Here is a 16721-nt window from a genome sequence, read left to right as displayed (position 1 = left end):
TTAACTGGGTTGTCACAGACATATGACTTATGCCCATTGCAAATATGCACCACCACTACAACTTTCAAATAAAGGATTTGAGAAACTCTGGTCTTGTCTACCTGTGTTCTCTGTACTTAACGTCCAGCACTGACCTTGTGGTTTGCCGTCACAGCAGTGTTTATGGCAGCAGAGCGCCGTGTCCAGGCACCGGGCAGATCGCACAAGTCTGGACTGCCAGAGAAGCTCATGGCAGAGTTTGTTTCCTGCATGGCATCAATACTTTGTTTGACTCTCACTATGGCCATCTTCCAACACACCACACTTGGGAAACATAATATACAACAGATACAAGAGATATCCTGAACAGCTCCCATTAAAGGGAATAGTTAACACGACAACCTCAGACCTGATTCTACCACTCACAAGATTTTTCCGACCAGTTTATTTCCTGCTTGTCATTTGTGAATGAGGCTCAATCAAATATTTTCATGTCAAATAATATCTTTATTATTTCCACTACCAAATGTTTTGTATTAGTTTGATCTATTTGTACTGAATTGCACTGAATGTACTTTAAATATGTTGCCCAAAATGTTTCAAATGGTTTACTTCCCGGGGGTTTGACAGTAAAGAAATGTAATGATTGGTTGATCCTTAGTTCTTCAAAGATCATTCATCATAGCTGTCTTAAAGGAAAATATAATGGTTTTGATGTGATTAACTTGAATATTATTATTATGATAAGATCTGAATTAACTAATCAATTATCTAATGTAAAAGAAATCAGCAAACAATTCATGTTTGGTTCAGACCAATACATATCTGATGTTTGAGGATGTTTGAAGGGGATAAACACACATTCGCCCACGAGATTATTTTTTTTCCCCGGATGCAAAAGTAGTTCTAGTACATCTATTTTTACCAGAAAAGTCGTCTTTAAAAATGTTAAATATTTCACCACCAAGCAAGTTTTACAAATATAAACTTTGCTTGTCATTAGTAAACATGTTCTTCAATAAACAAGGCTTTGGAGAATATCACTGTATATCACCCACTGTGATCACAGAAAAGAAAACTGTGCCAACTGTGATTAACAGCTAATGATGAAAAACACATGCAGGCTACATCGTTCATCTGAGGACATTGCGTGATGCTTAGCCATTTCTTCACTTTCACGCCATTTGACCCTGACCTTTCCTTTCTGCTGTGATTCCATGTCAGACTGCACACAATCAATGTCTGTCACCTTCTGCATGATTATAAAAACAGTGGACCCTCCCTGACAGGGTCTCCACTGGCAGCCCTGTCTTCCTGCATTTGGGCCACTAGATCTTCTATTGGTGGTACTTGGCCGTCCTCCCTCATTATCTCCTCCACCCCGCCCTAGCCAGCCCACTGGAAGTGATGCTAATAACATGAATTCCAACTGACTGATATGGGTGAAGAACCAGGAGATGAAATCCATACTTCATGCATTTTGCATGCGGTGGTAATTAGGCAGTTTTGGGTGTACTAAATGCTCCTGCTGAAGTATCAATGTTCCTGGTGAAACAGAAAACATCTGCCGAAAGCTTGTAATATCACTGACAAAGTAAATTAAGAACAGTAAATGAACAGATTTGAGCATTTTTAGTTAAGAGCCAGCAGCAGCAATCCGAGTGTACTCTTCAGACCTTGAAGCTGGTAAGCTGGTAGCACCCATAAAAATTGCATTTGACTGTGCAGATACCAACAGTGATGTTTTGAAGCATGGCCCTAATTATGTGTGCTTTCTTGCTGAATAAGTGTCTGTTTCTCTAACCAACCCTGAGACCCATTTTAAAGGTCTGAGAATGTGCCCTTGACAAATTTCCCCCCCTCCTGTCGCCCTGGGCCCCTGGCTCTGGCCATTAGGGAGATTCCTTGTCTTCCGTAAGCAATGACAGGTGTAGTGGAGCACAAAATCCCAAAGCTTGCCATGGGCCACTCCACAACCTTAGCACCTATAATTCTTACAGACACTCATCTTTCTATTAACACTTCTCTCTACTAACATATTTTATGAGGGACAACCGATTACCAGTGTTTGAGATGACAGCCGAACAGTCTATGAAATATAGGCACCATGCTGTTAGTATACGCACTGACAAAGGCAGTGTACCAGCCTACCAGACAGAAACACTCTGATTTCAGGCAAAGACAAAGATTTTACATTCTCTATTATTAAAGGAAAAGTTTGCTCATCACTTTCCTTATTTAATGGATGATGTTGATATTGACATTTACAATTATCTCATCTGTTCTACACACCTTGTGAAATAAAAACATTTGGTTCCTCTAAGAACTTGATCATTCATATTCATATACAATAGATATTCCTATTGTACCTATTGCCATAGGGTGCCATAGGGTCAAACAGCTGCACAGATTGATTGGAATCTTTTTATTTAAAAAAAAAAAATCATCATGTCATATTGTATTGAAATGCAAAGATTAAAGATTATGTGATGCTGAACCACATTCTGTGGTGTGTGTGTGTTACACTCTGCAAACCTGATTGGCAGTGTTTTGCATTGGTCTCCGATCTGGTGCATCAGCAGTTCTGAAAAAGGGAAAAAAGAGTGGACAATCAATGGCAGGATAAGAACATTATGTCAGAGGCCGAGCCAACAATGAATAGAGAAGGAGAGAGTGGAAAGAGGTGGAGGAAGAGATCAATTTATATGCAAACTGTAGCACTGTACTTCAGCGTTTACAAAAACTTTGGGAAAAAAGGAAATCAGGCTTCAAAATCAGTTGTAAGTTAGTCCTGGGAGAAGGAGCGGCTTAAAAACAGACTTTCTGAGCTGTGCACTTTCTGTAGGAACCTACTGATGAGCAAGTCTGCAGAAGATCTGCTTTGAGATATGAAGGAACGGCTACGTAACTGTCACTCAGTCAGTATTATATTTATAATAGTTTTATAATTGCATCATGTGAGCTTTTTAATGAAACCATCCTGCTCCCCACTTGACTTTGACCCTACTACTGCACACCACTTCAACTATTGGCTGAGAATGAACACGTGACAGTGACGCTAAACCGGAAGTGTTGCAGCCTGAGCGTGTCTATTTGTTTACAGCCGCGAGCTGTCCGTTTGCACGTCGCCGGTGCCGTCTAATGCGACCAAAAATCTTCACAGTTTTCGGCTAAATATTTAAAATAGATACCGCAGGATAACGTGATAGCTGTCTGTCGTGCTCACGGCGTATAAATGGGAATAGTACCCGCTAATAAGACATGCTAAAGTTACGCTTTATTAGCCTGCTAACTTCCAAGGTACCGTTCACGTTAGACCGTAAAGTGTCAGAGATAGCGTAATCATTGAAGGTCTCTATCGCAAAATGCAAAGTTAATCTTCACGTGTGTGTGCAGGTACAATTGTTGGCTCCTTCGAGGAGTTAGCGGTTTCGTTTGCTAACGCGCGTTAGCCAGCTGACAAAGAAGCTAACATGGGAGCTACACCAGGCAGGGCGACCTCTCACAGTATACATCTCAGAAGATAAGGTATGAATGAATGAATGCACCCAGCGGACAAAGACCTATTATCCAGCATGCTCGCCTTGTTTTCAATTATTTGGGTAGCAGGTGACACCGTAAGACTCTGCACTCCTCCTCCTCCTCCTCCTCCTCCTCCCCTCAGGGACCAAACGATGATACTGAATGACCAAAGATCCGAGACGTCATGGCATTATCTGAAGTTTATTGGGATCACCAAATGCTCCTGCCAAAGCTCACTCCAGTCCAGGCCAAGGTCACTGTCGCCCTGCTGGCACTCCTGTGCTTCATTAACAGTTATGACGGGGAGTTTGTGTTTGATGATTCCGAAGCAATTGTCAACAACAAGGTAATTTCCTAATCTGCCCAATAATATGATGCCCACATATCCACATGTTAGAAGGTTTTTCTCATGTAACATGATTCTGTAGGAACTTGTGTCATAGGGTACACCATGTAAGTAGAAGCATGCACTGGTAATTTTATTCATCTTAAACAATTTATTGAAAGAAAATCTACCAACAGTGGTAGGTATACCACAACAAAAAAATTTCGGTGCCTCAATAAATTGGGACGTGGCCAAAGGACGTCCACTCCTCTCCTTTCTGTGACTCTTCCAGTCTCTGTATCACTGTTCCAACCTCCTGATGACACTCTGTGACCCTCTAAGCTCAGTGAACACCTCCGTCTGAGGACTTCCTGTTTGAAGCCTCCAGTGTTGAGGTGCTGTTGATCAACTGTTAGGTGTCGTCTTGGTCTCATGATGTCAGAATGTGAACAGCACGATGAGGAGGACTGTTTAAATACCAATTCTAACTGAAGCAGGAAATGTATTGGTGGATTCATGGATCAAACCTGTTGTGAATGTTGCTGTTAAGCTTCTTGTTAGAGAACAGCAACTTGTGCAGAAAGTACTGAGACACTGAACAGTTGGACATGTGCATTCAAAGGTTTAGAGAAGGTCACATTAAGTTCACCTGGAAAGGTTAGAATGCATTTTAGGTTCATCCTGTGATTTCACCTGAAATCCGAATATCCCTAACTTTTTGTGAGTAGTGTATGTTACTCTCAAGTCAGCATTCTACTCTTCCGACTCCGCTTTGTCTGGACAACTGGTTGTTCTAAGGAAAGATCAAGTCCATCTTGGGACATGCTCTCATGTATCTGAAACCAGATATAGCTTGTAGAATCCTATATATGTGGTAGCTTTACTCTGTATTCCTTAGTCTCATCTATCCCTGTGATGTTGGACTCCGAGCTCGTACACCTACATAAACTTCTTGAATGAATCTTGGACTCCTCTCTTAATTGCTACAACCACAGAAAAGCATCCCTACACCATATTAATACAAAAAAACATTGATATACCGTTTGCATTGCATGACATTGCTTCTGCAGCATCAACAGAGTGATGGTCCTGCACGTGTTAGTTGGCATCTGTCTAATTTTGTGTTAATGTTCCAGGATTTGAAACCAACAACACCCCTGAACAACATCTGGAGCAATGACTTCTGGGGAAGCAACCTGAGTAGCAACTCTAGTCACAAATCCTACCGACCTCTCACTGTCCTTACATTCAGGTAAGGGCACGTATCAATACACTGATGTTGTGCCATGGGTACAGAAAAATACAAAATCATCCTCTAATATGCAAGTAACTATAGCATGGCTGCAGGCTACTTTGTTATTAGCTCTAACTGGTGAAACAGACCTAAACACGGAGTAAAATGAACTGAAAATGCAAAAAATGGAATGAAATTATCAAATTAAAAGTTTACTTTTTGTTTTTGGTGGGCCACATGTGTTGCTACATATATTAGATGTTTTCCCCTCCGCTTTGATGAGTGCCATTTTTAGGAAGTCCCTCTGTCACTGGTAGTTAGCATGTGGTTGTGCGGCGAGTGTTTTTCACCTCATGAAGTGATGTGTGTCTGGTGTGGGTCGAAGAGAAATGTGATTCCCTGCCTAACCAGTTGGCTTGGCAAGGCTGAAGCTCAGGGCACAGGCACTGAATGCCTCTCTTAACTCCCCCTCTCTCCCCCATGGGACATGGTGCCGTCTCCCAGATGGGGTGACTCCTCAAGAGGGAGTCTGTTTCATTCGCTGTGAGTGGGTCAGAGTTTAGACTTTTAGCAGTAGGGACGTAAAAATGATCCCCCAACTCTTGTCACAATGTTGTCCTATTTTGGTTAATAAAAGCCCAAAGCAGTTAATGCAGGTGTTATAGAAGTGAAGTTTGAGGCAGGTGGTGAGTAGATCTGCCATCTTCCAGGAGTCTGTGCAGCTGCACTGGTGCTTGGGTATGGCCTGGCAGCCCTGTAATATCCAGGAGCTATTCCTCATCTCTGCAAACACTCGTTCAGATCCCAGGTGACAACATTTTTGGTCAGAGTCCTGAATCAGCAGGCTGGTTGCTGGGTGGTGAAAGTCCAGGACTACTGGATGGATGGAGGGTGGTTCGTTTCCTCAGCATGGTGCTGCCTGCCCTCGACGTGTATTACCTGCACAGATTTATCAAACTGGGCTGGTCACGGGCACTGCTGTCCTGGCCTTTAGTAGACTTTCATCCAGAAAACCTCCATGTTGGGAGTTTTAAAAGACGTAGATGTTGTTGATAGTGGTAGCCATCCCCGTCCTCTGTACATAGAGATGAGATAGACAGTGGGCCGGTCTGAGTCTAGTGGTTCATAGCAACGTGGCAGGGTGACGCTGCAAGGTCATCCCGTAGTTCTCCCATATTTACTCCAGGCTTTTACTGCTGTTGCTCAGCCTTAAGGAGGTGCAGGCCTCAACTAAGCACGGTTAGAAAATTGTCCAATTTGCTGTTGCCTCAACAGTTATTTTCCCTCCTAACTTTAACTGTCCTATGTAACAGTGCCTACAGATACAACACTCAATTACTTTTTTTTTTCCAAACTGGCCCAATGTTATCACATCACCTTCGGCTTTATAAAAGCTCATACCCTCTTCCCAACTTTTATACTTTCCCACAGCTGCCATATGTTTAGCATGAGGTAATTCACCTCTTCCTGTTGCAGACTGAACTACCTCTTGGCGGGAGGCTTGCACCCTGTTGGCTTCCACGTGCTAAACATCATCCTTCACGCCGTCATATCTGCCCTTATGATTGACGTGTTTGCTATACTGATTGGTGGACTGGCCTATGATGAAAAGGGCAGGATGCTGAACCACGCTCCTAAGACTTCTCTGCTTGCTGCCCTCTTCTTTGCAGCACACCCCATTCACACAGAAAGTGTAAGTAAAGTTCAAAAACGTTCATTTTCAAGTATGTTGGAGTTACATGTTTGGCTCTTGAAGCAGCATTAAAAAAAACAATTAGTGCGATAGGATGCACTACATTTTTAGTACATGAATGTCAGTCATGTATAACATATTGTATACATGCTATGTGAAGTGCATAAAGTGCAAACAAAAAGACAGCATATGAGATTATAGGTTGACACGTGGTTATCAGTGGTGATTAAAAAAAAACAAAAACTAATAAATCTTAACTTGGTGTGACTGTAGTTAGTTTGACAGATAAAAACAAAAACTCCTTTCATTGAAGAATAATGAGAAATATATATAATAATGGTGGAAGATAGAACTTGGATATGTTTGAATGAGCTTGGAAGCTCTGCTGAAAACCTTTCTCCTCATGTTGGACAATATTATTATAATATTATTCATGTCCAATATTTTTGATCAACCTGAAGGGTGTTGTACCTTTGCATGTTCACACACCTAATGAGACACCACAGCAGAAACAGATCTCTTTATTGATAAAAGCAGATGTTTCAGATGTGGACTTCACTTGTGTTGCACATTTTACTAACAACGCACTCTATTGTTATAAGTAAGAAGATAAGATATAACTTTTTATTGAGCCCACAGTGGGGAAAGTTCGCTGTTATTGCAGCTCAAAGGACAGTCATAAAGCACACAGTTACAGAAAGAGAAAACTATCCACAAAAAGAAGAGAACAGGAACTTATGTGGTGATTACATTAGAAGTTGCTGTCACTCCTTTTGCAGTCTTAGACCACAGCTGGCAATAATATGCATTCTGCTTGTCGTCCAACTGTTATTAACGCCATTTTTTTTTGAAAATACAATTAATAACTTTCGACTCGTGGTGGCAAAAACAGCCATGTAAATATTTAGATCAGCTTCTTTTCATTCTATTGTCTGATGCACCAGTTGTGCCCAATCACGCCAGCTCCTGTTCTCACACTGAACTTGGGCTCGGTCAGGAGCAGCTGCTGTGTGAGCCTGTACAGTCCCTTGAGATATTGTGCTGGTTGTGATTTTGGGCTACAAATAAACTTTTGTTAACAACTTGGATTCCTTACAGCAGTGCATCATGGCATCTTGGCATACGAGACCGGAGGTTTTAATACTAAACATGCAGTGGTTCCATGCCAAGAACAAAAGCTTTGTCTCAGCTGGGAGCGCAGGGCCAACGTGCATGTGGTAGCGCGGCCTGACTGTTAGCTGTTTTGGGATGCTTATTGACCTGCCAGCGTATGTGTGTTTGCCGTAAAGCCTGGCTGGAAGGCAGCAATTCCCCCTCTCCATTCTCTTTAATCATGCAGGTCAAGGACTGGGTGAGACCTGGGGGGGTGGGAGGCAGGCAGACTGTTGGCTTAGGCCTGCTGTATGTATCAAAGCAGGCAACCCCAGGATGCCAACCATACTGTACCCACACACTTTATACAACACACACACCAACGGGCCATGCTGATAATGAGAGATTTTCCCTATCACTGATAATACGCCTCCATACGTAACTGCATACACCATGCAAAACGGAAACGGAAGATATAAATGTAAAATGCAATCATTTATGAAAGTATGCATATGAAATTGCTGTTTGTTAATGTATACTTGGTAGTTAAACGTGTTTTATTCCGCTGTATGTATCACATTTTTCATTCTCCCCCTTTTTCCCCTCTCCATCTCAATAAGGTGGCTGGTATAGTGGGTCGGGCAGATCTTTTGTGCGCTCTGTTCTTCCAGCTCTCTTTCCTCACTTACTGCAAAGCTTTCAACCGAGGTAGGTACCTAACAACAGTACAACTCTGTGTGTAACACTGCACTGTACAAAGGACAGTCCATGTGTGCCGATGAATATAGTGCCCACACCAAACATTCTTGAGCCGCTTCTTTTTAAATGCATCTGTTTGAACACCTACATTTTCAGCCTTAACTGTCTAAACCAACGTGGTCTTGGCTTTGTGTTTCTAGGGAGTGACAGAGATGACAGGTTTTCTGTCCAGTGGGTTGTGTTCAGCCTCTTGCTGTGTGCTGCAGCGATGCTCTGTAAAGAACAAGGCATCACAGTCTTGGTACAAAGTCTCTTTTTGTAAAGCCATTGTGTTGTGACTTGATGATTTCATCACATCCACTGAGAACAATGTTTTAAAGAAGACCTCATCAGTAATACACGATGAATGTTCATGTGTTAACGCTTCAGGAAGACATACTAATTGATGTGATCTCTTCTTTTTCATCTTGCTTACATGAAAAACCTAAAAGTCTCATGTTTTTCATATGTATGATAGGAGCTAAAGATCCATTTTGTTGCTGATCTATATAAATTTTAAATGCCATTTCTCCCTCCTTCTCTATGTATTTTCCTTCAGGGTATGAATGCAGCCTTTGATGTCCTTCTGATCTGTAATGTTAATGTGTATGAACTCAGCCAGAGGCTACTCCTTAGGAAGAATCCATTCGATGTGAGTTACTGTTTATATACCCCCGTCCCCTTTCTGTCATAAATTATGTATGTCCCTTGTATGATTAATGCCACACCACATACATTGTCTATGTGCAGCAATATGAAGTTTTGTTCAGTGCACCCGTGACAACAGGTTTTTATTTGTCAGTGACATGTGCTAGTTCTTTTTTCTGACAGGTAAGTGAGATATTGCAAACGGGGCTGCTTACACGATTGGCTCTCATGGGTCTCGGAGGACTCTCAATGCTCTATGCACGCTGGAGGATCATGGGAACGGGGCCACCGGCTTTCACCGAAGTGGACAACCCTGCCTCTTTTGCAGAAAATATATTTCTTCGAGTGAGTACGGTTTTTCTTTGTGGGTTATATAACGTGAGATGCAACATTTAATCACACACTAAAGCTAAACATGATTACTGAAATGATCTCTTCTCCGATCTGTAACTTCAATAACATTGTACTTAAAGAAGCACATAGTTTAAGTATAATAAAACATCTAATATTAGCTTTGCCCCAACTAATGTTAATGATTTTTAATCACGACGATAGACTTACACTCTGAGTTTGAAATGCTTTTCTTCCCTCATCTTTCCCCGCTCTCTTGCGTTCTGGACCCTTCCCGTTCCTTTTTGATTGGCAGATAGTGAACTATAATTACTACTACTCTCTGAATGCCTGGCTGCTGCTGTGTCCCTGGTGGCTGTGTTTTGATTGGTCCATGGGCTGTGTGCCTCTCATTAAGTCAGCCAGTGATTGGAGGATGGTGTGGCTGCTGCTGCTCTGGTGCGTCCTGATAGGCTTGATAAGCCAAGCCTTATGCTCGCAGGACAGCCAGAAAAGGAGGTAAGCGAGCCCAGTCATCTCACAGTGATAGTCAGGACATGTTGGCTTCTCTAGATTTAAACTTAATTATGAAAATTGTATGATATTCACTGCAGTGTGACCAATTTGAGTTTTAAAATTTTAGAATTATCTGTTGGTTTCAGGACAGACTGTATGTGTGGTACACGGAAAGTTTTGAGCTTTAAGATAGTTTGGAGTGGTCTATTGAGCCTACAGTTTTTTTAGCCTAAATTTATTCACCAAAAACTGTCAGACTGCCATTTTGTGAGTGTCACGTACCTGTCTAATGACGCTTTGGCATTCTCTGACCCTGTTTCTCTCCCTACCAGGACGCTGAGCTTGGGTTTGGTGCTTCTCGTGGTCCCTTTTCTGCCAGCCTGTAACATTTTTTTCAGGGTGGGATTTGTCATTGCTGAGAGAGTGCTCTACCTTTCTTCGGCCGGCTACTGCCTTCTGCTGGCCTTCTCCCTGGGGCACTGCTGCCGCCGCTGGCCGAAATACAGGGTAGGGCTAGATCGTACCGAAACCATTGCTCCAAAGTAAACAACACCAAATCCTATCGAACCCTGAATTTCCAGTAGAGATTTAAGTCACGTGACTCCTACAAGCCACCAGGTCACGTTTTTGTGTGACAACATGGATATATTTGCAGTAAATCAGTTCCTACTTACAGAGAATATATCTTTTATATGTTATGACTTACAGCACATGCTTGTTAAATGTCTTCTTTTTTTTCCCCTTTTCTGCCTCTTTTTTTTTTCTTCCTCATTCCAGAAGCCGCTGTGTGTGTCGGTGCTTGCACTGTTGTGTGTCTACGTAGCTCGCTGTGCTCTCCGTAGTCACCAGTGGCGGTCCGAGCAAAGCCTCTTCACCAGCGCCCTGTCTGTCTGTCCGCTCAATGCCAAGGTAAATGTCTGTAAAATGTTAATCCACGTGTGCAAGTAAAAGCGATTGACGTCACACTCTGATGCCCGATGTGTTGATACCACAGGTCCATTATAATGTAGGTAAGAACCTGGCTGACAGAGGGAACACTACCGCTGCTATCAGATATTACAGAGAGGCGGTCAGGTATGTCTGGTCACAAGCATTAGCAATACTATCAGCTATTTGCTAGTGGAATTATGGTGGTATATATCAGCGAAGGCTGAGTTCTGTGAACTGCACTTTTCTGCTGCTTTCAGGCTACACCCTACCTATGTCCACGCCATGAACAACCTGGGGAATATCCTGAAGGAGAGGAATGAGCTGATCGAGGCAGAGCAGCTGTTGTCTAAAGCAGTTTCTATTCAGTATGTCGCCCACCACACGTACATAATACACCACTCACTGCCCAGATTTCCTTTTTAACACCAAATACCTTGAAAAAGCTCCCTACTGATAGCTTTGTATTTTTTTTTTTTTAACTGTGCAGGCCTGACTTTGCTGCTGCTTGGATGAATCTGGGTATAGTTCAGAACAGCCTGCAGAAGTTTGAGGAAGCAGAGCAGAGCTACTGGAATGCCATCCGCTTTCGGAAAAAATACCCAGACTGCTACTATAATCTAGGACGCTTGGTGAGACTTGAGAACGTAAACAGCATTCAGATGGTGCTGTTCTACGACTTGGATCCTAAAATTTAAAAGGGAAAAGCTCCTTTTCTGCCGGTCAGCTTTTGCCATATATCGAGAAAGTAGAATTCTATAACACCCGTTTCTCTTGTCGTGATAGTACGCCGACCAGAACAGACATGTGGATGCCCTGAACGCGTGGAGAAACGCAACGGTGCTGAAACCTGACCACAGCCTGGCATGGAACAACATGGTCATTCTGTTGGACAACACTGGTAAAATACAGTACATAAAAAGTGATATAATAAAAATAAATCACACAATTTATTTGTATGCTGCTAAAGATTTTACATGTAATAATAATAATTATAATAATAATGATAATAGTAATAATAATCTGTTCTCATTTGTGAATTTTTTTTTTGGTCATTTATGAATCACTTAACTTTCAAAGAACTCTCTGTTCTGGGTTCAGCTTGTTCCAGCATTAACAGCCAAAAAATACAGTGTTGTTATTTTGGAAAGGCAGGAAATCTAAATGGCCAACAAGATTAGACCGGAAGAGCAGGAATCAGTAATGCTTGAAATTTATGTATTAAAGCTTTGTGTTGTGAGTTTTGAAGGCACTCTTCCCTGCCGTGTGGAGAATGCTCTGATTTCCAAACGCTCGAGCCGTTTTGTCAGAAGCTGCTCCCGCGGGGGCGGAGTCTCCCAGGAGGGCACTGGAACTGTCCAATCAGGGCCCAGTATGTTGCTGATCAAACGTGGGCAAGCACAGCCAGAACAGCGCCCCCTCAGAGTCCCCCCACCGCATTTGTTCCCCAAATCTGACAGAAATAATTCTACCCCTCTCCCCAGCTCCCCACCAAACAAAAAAAAAGAGAGAAAAGAAGAACAATAGGTGTCATTTTCAAATAGCAAGGAATTGGGAATTTTCTTTTCTCTTTGGTGTTCATCCCCCCCCCACCCTCTTTTTGTGTTTTGATCATTACACAAACAAAAGACAGAATCAGCGTAGATTCAGGCAGATGCACTCACGCAGTCACACGTGTTGTCACATGTTGGCAAGCTGTGTCTGAAGGGCACAGGCCATGACTCAGGACATGACTTTCATTGTCTCTCTGTCTGTCTGTCTATCTGACTGACTGTCTGTCTCTCTCTGTCTTTCTCCATTTCTGGCCAGACATCAGACGGGTCTGTGACAGAGATCAATAACCCAGTGGGCCTTGTGTTCAACCTTAATTAGGAGACTAAACCGCTCCTCCATGTGTGGAGAGGGAAAAACTCAGCTCTAGACACTGCTGACACATAAAGCAGGCAGTCAGATTCTCTCAGTACCAGCTGCTATTACGGTCCTATCTCTAGATTTGTGTAGAACTGTGCGTTAATGTGAAAACAGTTTTAGTAACATTTATGTTGGTTGCAATGTTGTGTGGATTTCAGTAAACATCCACATGAGCAGGTGCACGTCAAGCCTCTGTGTCTGGAGTGTGTGTGTGTGTATCACTAAAAATGTACGTCTGACATTTGTTGTACTTGGTTATTCTTTGAGGTAACTTGGGCCAAGCGGAGCTGATCGGCCGTGAGGCTCTGAAGCTCCTCCCTAACGACCACACGATCATGTTTTCATTGGCTAATGTCCTGGGGAAATTACAGAAATACAAGGTCAGTCAGTTGCAGCATAAACAACCTCTACATGTTGATGATTTTATTTATCCATTTCTGCTATAAGTCAGATGTGGTACCGGTACATTTCACTATATTGTGATTACATTACATTAGATATTCTGCATAATATGTTTTATTTTTATTTTTTTGTCCTCAGGAGTCCGAGGGTTTCTTCCTTCACGCTCTTCGGATCAACCCAAATGCTGCTAGTTGCCATGGCAATTTAGGTAAGTTACTGCAACTTAAAATATGTCACATATGTTACAGAGCTGACATGAGACTGTAGGCACTAAAAAGAATAATCGTTCATGCTAGCAGAGGCAATACTGTGCAGCCTACAGGATCTCTAGTGAATGCACTAAATGAATAGAATTAGAACGGTTGCTGCTTCTCAGCTTGAATAGCATTTTCTGTTTTTCCTCAGCTGTGCTGTATCATCGCTGGGGAAAGCTGGAGCTGGCAAAGAAACACTATGAGCTGTCTCTAAAGTTGGACCCTGAGGCTCCTGGGACCAGAGACAACTATAACATGCTGCGACGCAAACTGGACCAGCTTAAACGCCACACACCCTGAGGGACCCCCGCCTGCCGTAAAACACATTTTTTCATTCTTCCAATGGTATTATTTTATCTCACTAATTCCGGCTTTGTACCATTTGGAAATAAAGACCATGATTTGTGTATCAGGCTCTATTTTTTGTTCTTTTAGGGGGGTGGGAGAAATCTTAAAAGGGAAAACAAAAGGGAAAAGTATTATGTTGAACAATTACAATATGTCATTTTTAAGCTTTAACTCTTTCATATATGAGACTGCTCGTACACCAAGTATCTAATTTGATTTGATGGGTGTGAGATGTGTCTGGGGCAGGTGTGCTGGATGTCTGTGCTGGTTACATGGTCGTCCTCACTGTGTTTTTCCTGCTCCATTCGAAGGCCATGTGGAACTGATCCATGGTGAACCCCATCCTCTTTTCATGTCTGACCCTGTGTTGTTGTGTCAGCTGGACAGAGCACCATGCATGTGTGGACCCAGAGAATCTGTTGGAAAATCTATTTGATTTGGCTGTTTTTCAGAAGTTCTAAATGTTTCTATAATGAAAAACTGTTATAATTTGGACCGAGCGTGTTCGTCTGCACACGGCCACAATGTAGTCTTTATTCAAGCAGGAAAAACAGCGCTGACTGAGAAAGCCATCTGCCGATTAGCGCTGACCACCGATGGGCTCATGTGGTCACCATGCTTGTTTTTTTTTAATGCCAGCGTCTTTTGCTCCTGAGTGAGATGACACTCTGAGGTTCAAAACCCCCTTTGCCTCCCCGCTCGTCCTGAAGCCTCTGTAGTTAATGGGAGAAAGGTGTTTGTGCCGGGAAGTTTTTCTGAAGTGTCCAGGAGGAGACGAGGGGTCAGCTGAGACAGGAAAAGCCGCGGCCGGTGCAGTATGAAAACAGCTCTACAGCACAGAGCCTTCAAAGGGAGACGGGGATGATCTCCCCAGGGACTGTGCATGCACGCACACACATAACTACTCACACACAGGCCTGCTCAACTTGAAGAACTTTGCTGAGGGGAAAGGCGACCCCAGTGTGAAACATCAGTCAACAAGTGTGCACCCGGGGTCAAAGTTCACCGCACTTCTATTTTTTCACCTGCTTCCTACAGCTTGCAGGGAACTTTTGAAGCTCTGGCGGGCTGGTATGGCTTTGCTTTAGGGGTTGCGAAGTTTGTTTATACATACAGTACAATACACCAGTTGATGCTTTGATGCTGAGAAGATGTTACTGATATACACATCAGGGGGTGCCACAGCACACACGACCGTCGATGTCCTCTTTAGACGACCTCCTAAATATGCAACTAATATCACATGATGAAATTTCCTTGTTACTCGACTCTGTTTTTATTTTCGCTGCTTTGATGTAAAGAGTCAGTGGTAGATATATCTGAAAGCACAACAAATAGCCCATATACACGGCACACAGCGTATTGTTCAGTTAAAGATGAAACCTGTTTCAACAAGACTCGTGTAAAGGTCAGTCTGGTGAAAGGGCTCCATGCTATGGAGCGAATGCAGACAGAATAAGATCAAAAGGGTTTGGATAGTGACATTCAAGACTGAAAGCTTTTCCCACATATTATTTTTCGTCATGCAGCGTAACACGCGGCGCTGCCGTCGTACGGTTGCCTGCAAAAACCATCAGCTATTCGCTTTATGTACTCCTGGATCCATCCTTTACTTTCTGTGTGATCCTTTCATTGCGTGCCTGCAGCCGACTGTCTACAGTAGCTGCACAGCTGTGCTGGCACATCAGTGGGGGAGCCTACTTTTATCATAATCATTCTTTGAATACCTTTCATTATCATAAAATATGTGAGTATTAAAGGGATGGATTCACCGGCCCCGCCAGCATCTTCATTATCCATTCTGACTGACAAAAACCTGCTGTCCTAGGGAGTGACATTAATAAAAGATGGGATACTACTGCTTCATGAAGTCCTCTACTTGTTCTTTGGGTTTTCACTGTACACCTTTTACCTGCTTGGATGCTCCATCACAATGCTATAATTAAATCAAGTCTCAGGAGGGGTTCTTTATTGTGCTGCATTAATCACACTGATGAGTTTTGATCATTGTAATCAATGGATTCTGGAGAATCATGTCTGATTGTTCACAGTCAAAACCACTCAAAAATCTATAACACTAAATTCAACTAACTCTTTACAAAAAAAACCCCAAAACATTGTCATCCTTTTGTTGTTGCAGCATATTCAAAGAAGAACAATAAGCAGGGGAGCAGCAATTTGAACCCACTGAGGGCGTTTTGAAACAGCAGGTGTGCTATTTTGCATCTGATAAGCACCAACAGCCAACATGCCAACAAAATAAAGAAACCCAAAGCTAAGATGAAATGTCCCGAGACATTAAATGAAGCAGCAGTGGGAGTACGTGTCGTGGTCACCTGGAAATTGAGTCGCTGGCATCGCAAGATCGGGGGGCCTTTTAATTTTAAGAATTGAGATGTATGGGTGAGAAAACGTATACATTTTAGGAGCCGCAATATTTATTGTATTTTGTGGTATTTAGAGGGGACACACACACACACACACAGAGCCACAAACATACTGTACATCTGTGAGAGTGGCTTTGACAGAGTTCTCATCAATGTGACAGGATGTGATCAAGGGCAGTGCTGTGATGTGTCCGCTGGGCCTCTGTAGGGCCCTCACTGTCCCTCCCTCCTGCCCCCCCCAACAACAATCCTAATGGGCTCTGATGGGCACCTCCATCTTGCCTGTATAATTGATGTAAATACTGCGCATTTGAACCCACAGTCCTTCCCACCATCCCGGCCTGCCCCTCCCTCTGTTTCTTATAACAGTAGGGGTCAGAGGTTAGGCTGACTGAGTGATCATTAGAATGGCAGC

At 42.8% G+C, this 16721-nt stretch overlaps 1 protein-coding gene across 1 annotated transcript; it reads left to right on the top strand.

The window, feature by feature from the left end:
* The first annotated feature begins 3072 nt into the window (after positions 1 to 3072).
* tmtc4 (transmembrane O-mannosyltransferase targeting cadherins 4) lies at positions 3073 to 13978 on the top strand. Its single transcript, XM_070838341.1, has 19 exons — positions 3073 to 3279; positions 3376 to 3507; positions 3644 to 3847; positions 4963 to 5078; positions 6537 to 6753; positions 8466 to 8553; positions 8745 to 8845; positions 9143 to 9235; positions 9415 to 9576; positions 9878 to 10080; positions 10410 to 10584; positions 10855 to 10986; positions 11072 to 11151; positions 11265 to 11372; positions 11495 to 11636; positions 11791 to 11905; positions 13183 to 13295; positions 13456 to 13525; positions 13723 to 13978. The coding sequence occupies exons 3-19, from the start codon at positions 3686 to 3688 to the stop codon at positions 13869 to 13871; spliced, it is 2226 nt and encodes a 741-aa protein (XP_070694442.1). The 5' UTR covers positions 3073 to 3279; positions 3376 to 3507; positions 3644 to 3685; the 3' UTR covers positions 13872 to 13978.
* The last annotated feature ends 2743 nt before the right edge of the window (positions 13979 to 16721 follow it).

The sequence above is a fragment of the Pempheris klunzingeri genome, chromosome 10 (assembly GCF_042242105.1).
Source record: "Pempheris klunzingeri isolate RE-2024b chromosome 10, fPemKlu1.hap1, whole genome shotgun sequence".
Lineage (NCBI taxonomy): Eukaryota > Metazoa > Chordata > Actinopteri > Acropomatiformes > Pempheridae > Pempheris > Pempheris klunzingeri.
This window is presented reverse-complemented; position numbering and strand designations above follow the sequence as displayed.

Excerpts from the sequence above, each read along its gene's own strand:
- tmtc4 (XM_070838341.1), top strand. The coding sequence starts at position 3,686 with ATGGCATTATCTGAAGTTTATTGGGATCACCAAATGCTCCTGCCAAAG. Across the intron at positions 8,846-9,142 it reads AACAAGGCATCACAGTCTTG|GGTATGAATGCAGCCTTTGA; the intron begins GTACAAAGTCTC and ends ATTTTCCTTCAG. Across the intron at positions 11,637-11,790 it reads ACTATAATCTAGGACGCTTG|TACGCCGACCAGAACAGACA; the intron begins GTGAGACTTGAG and ends TTGTCGTGATAG.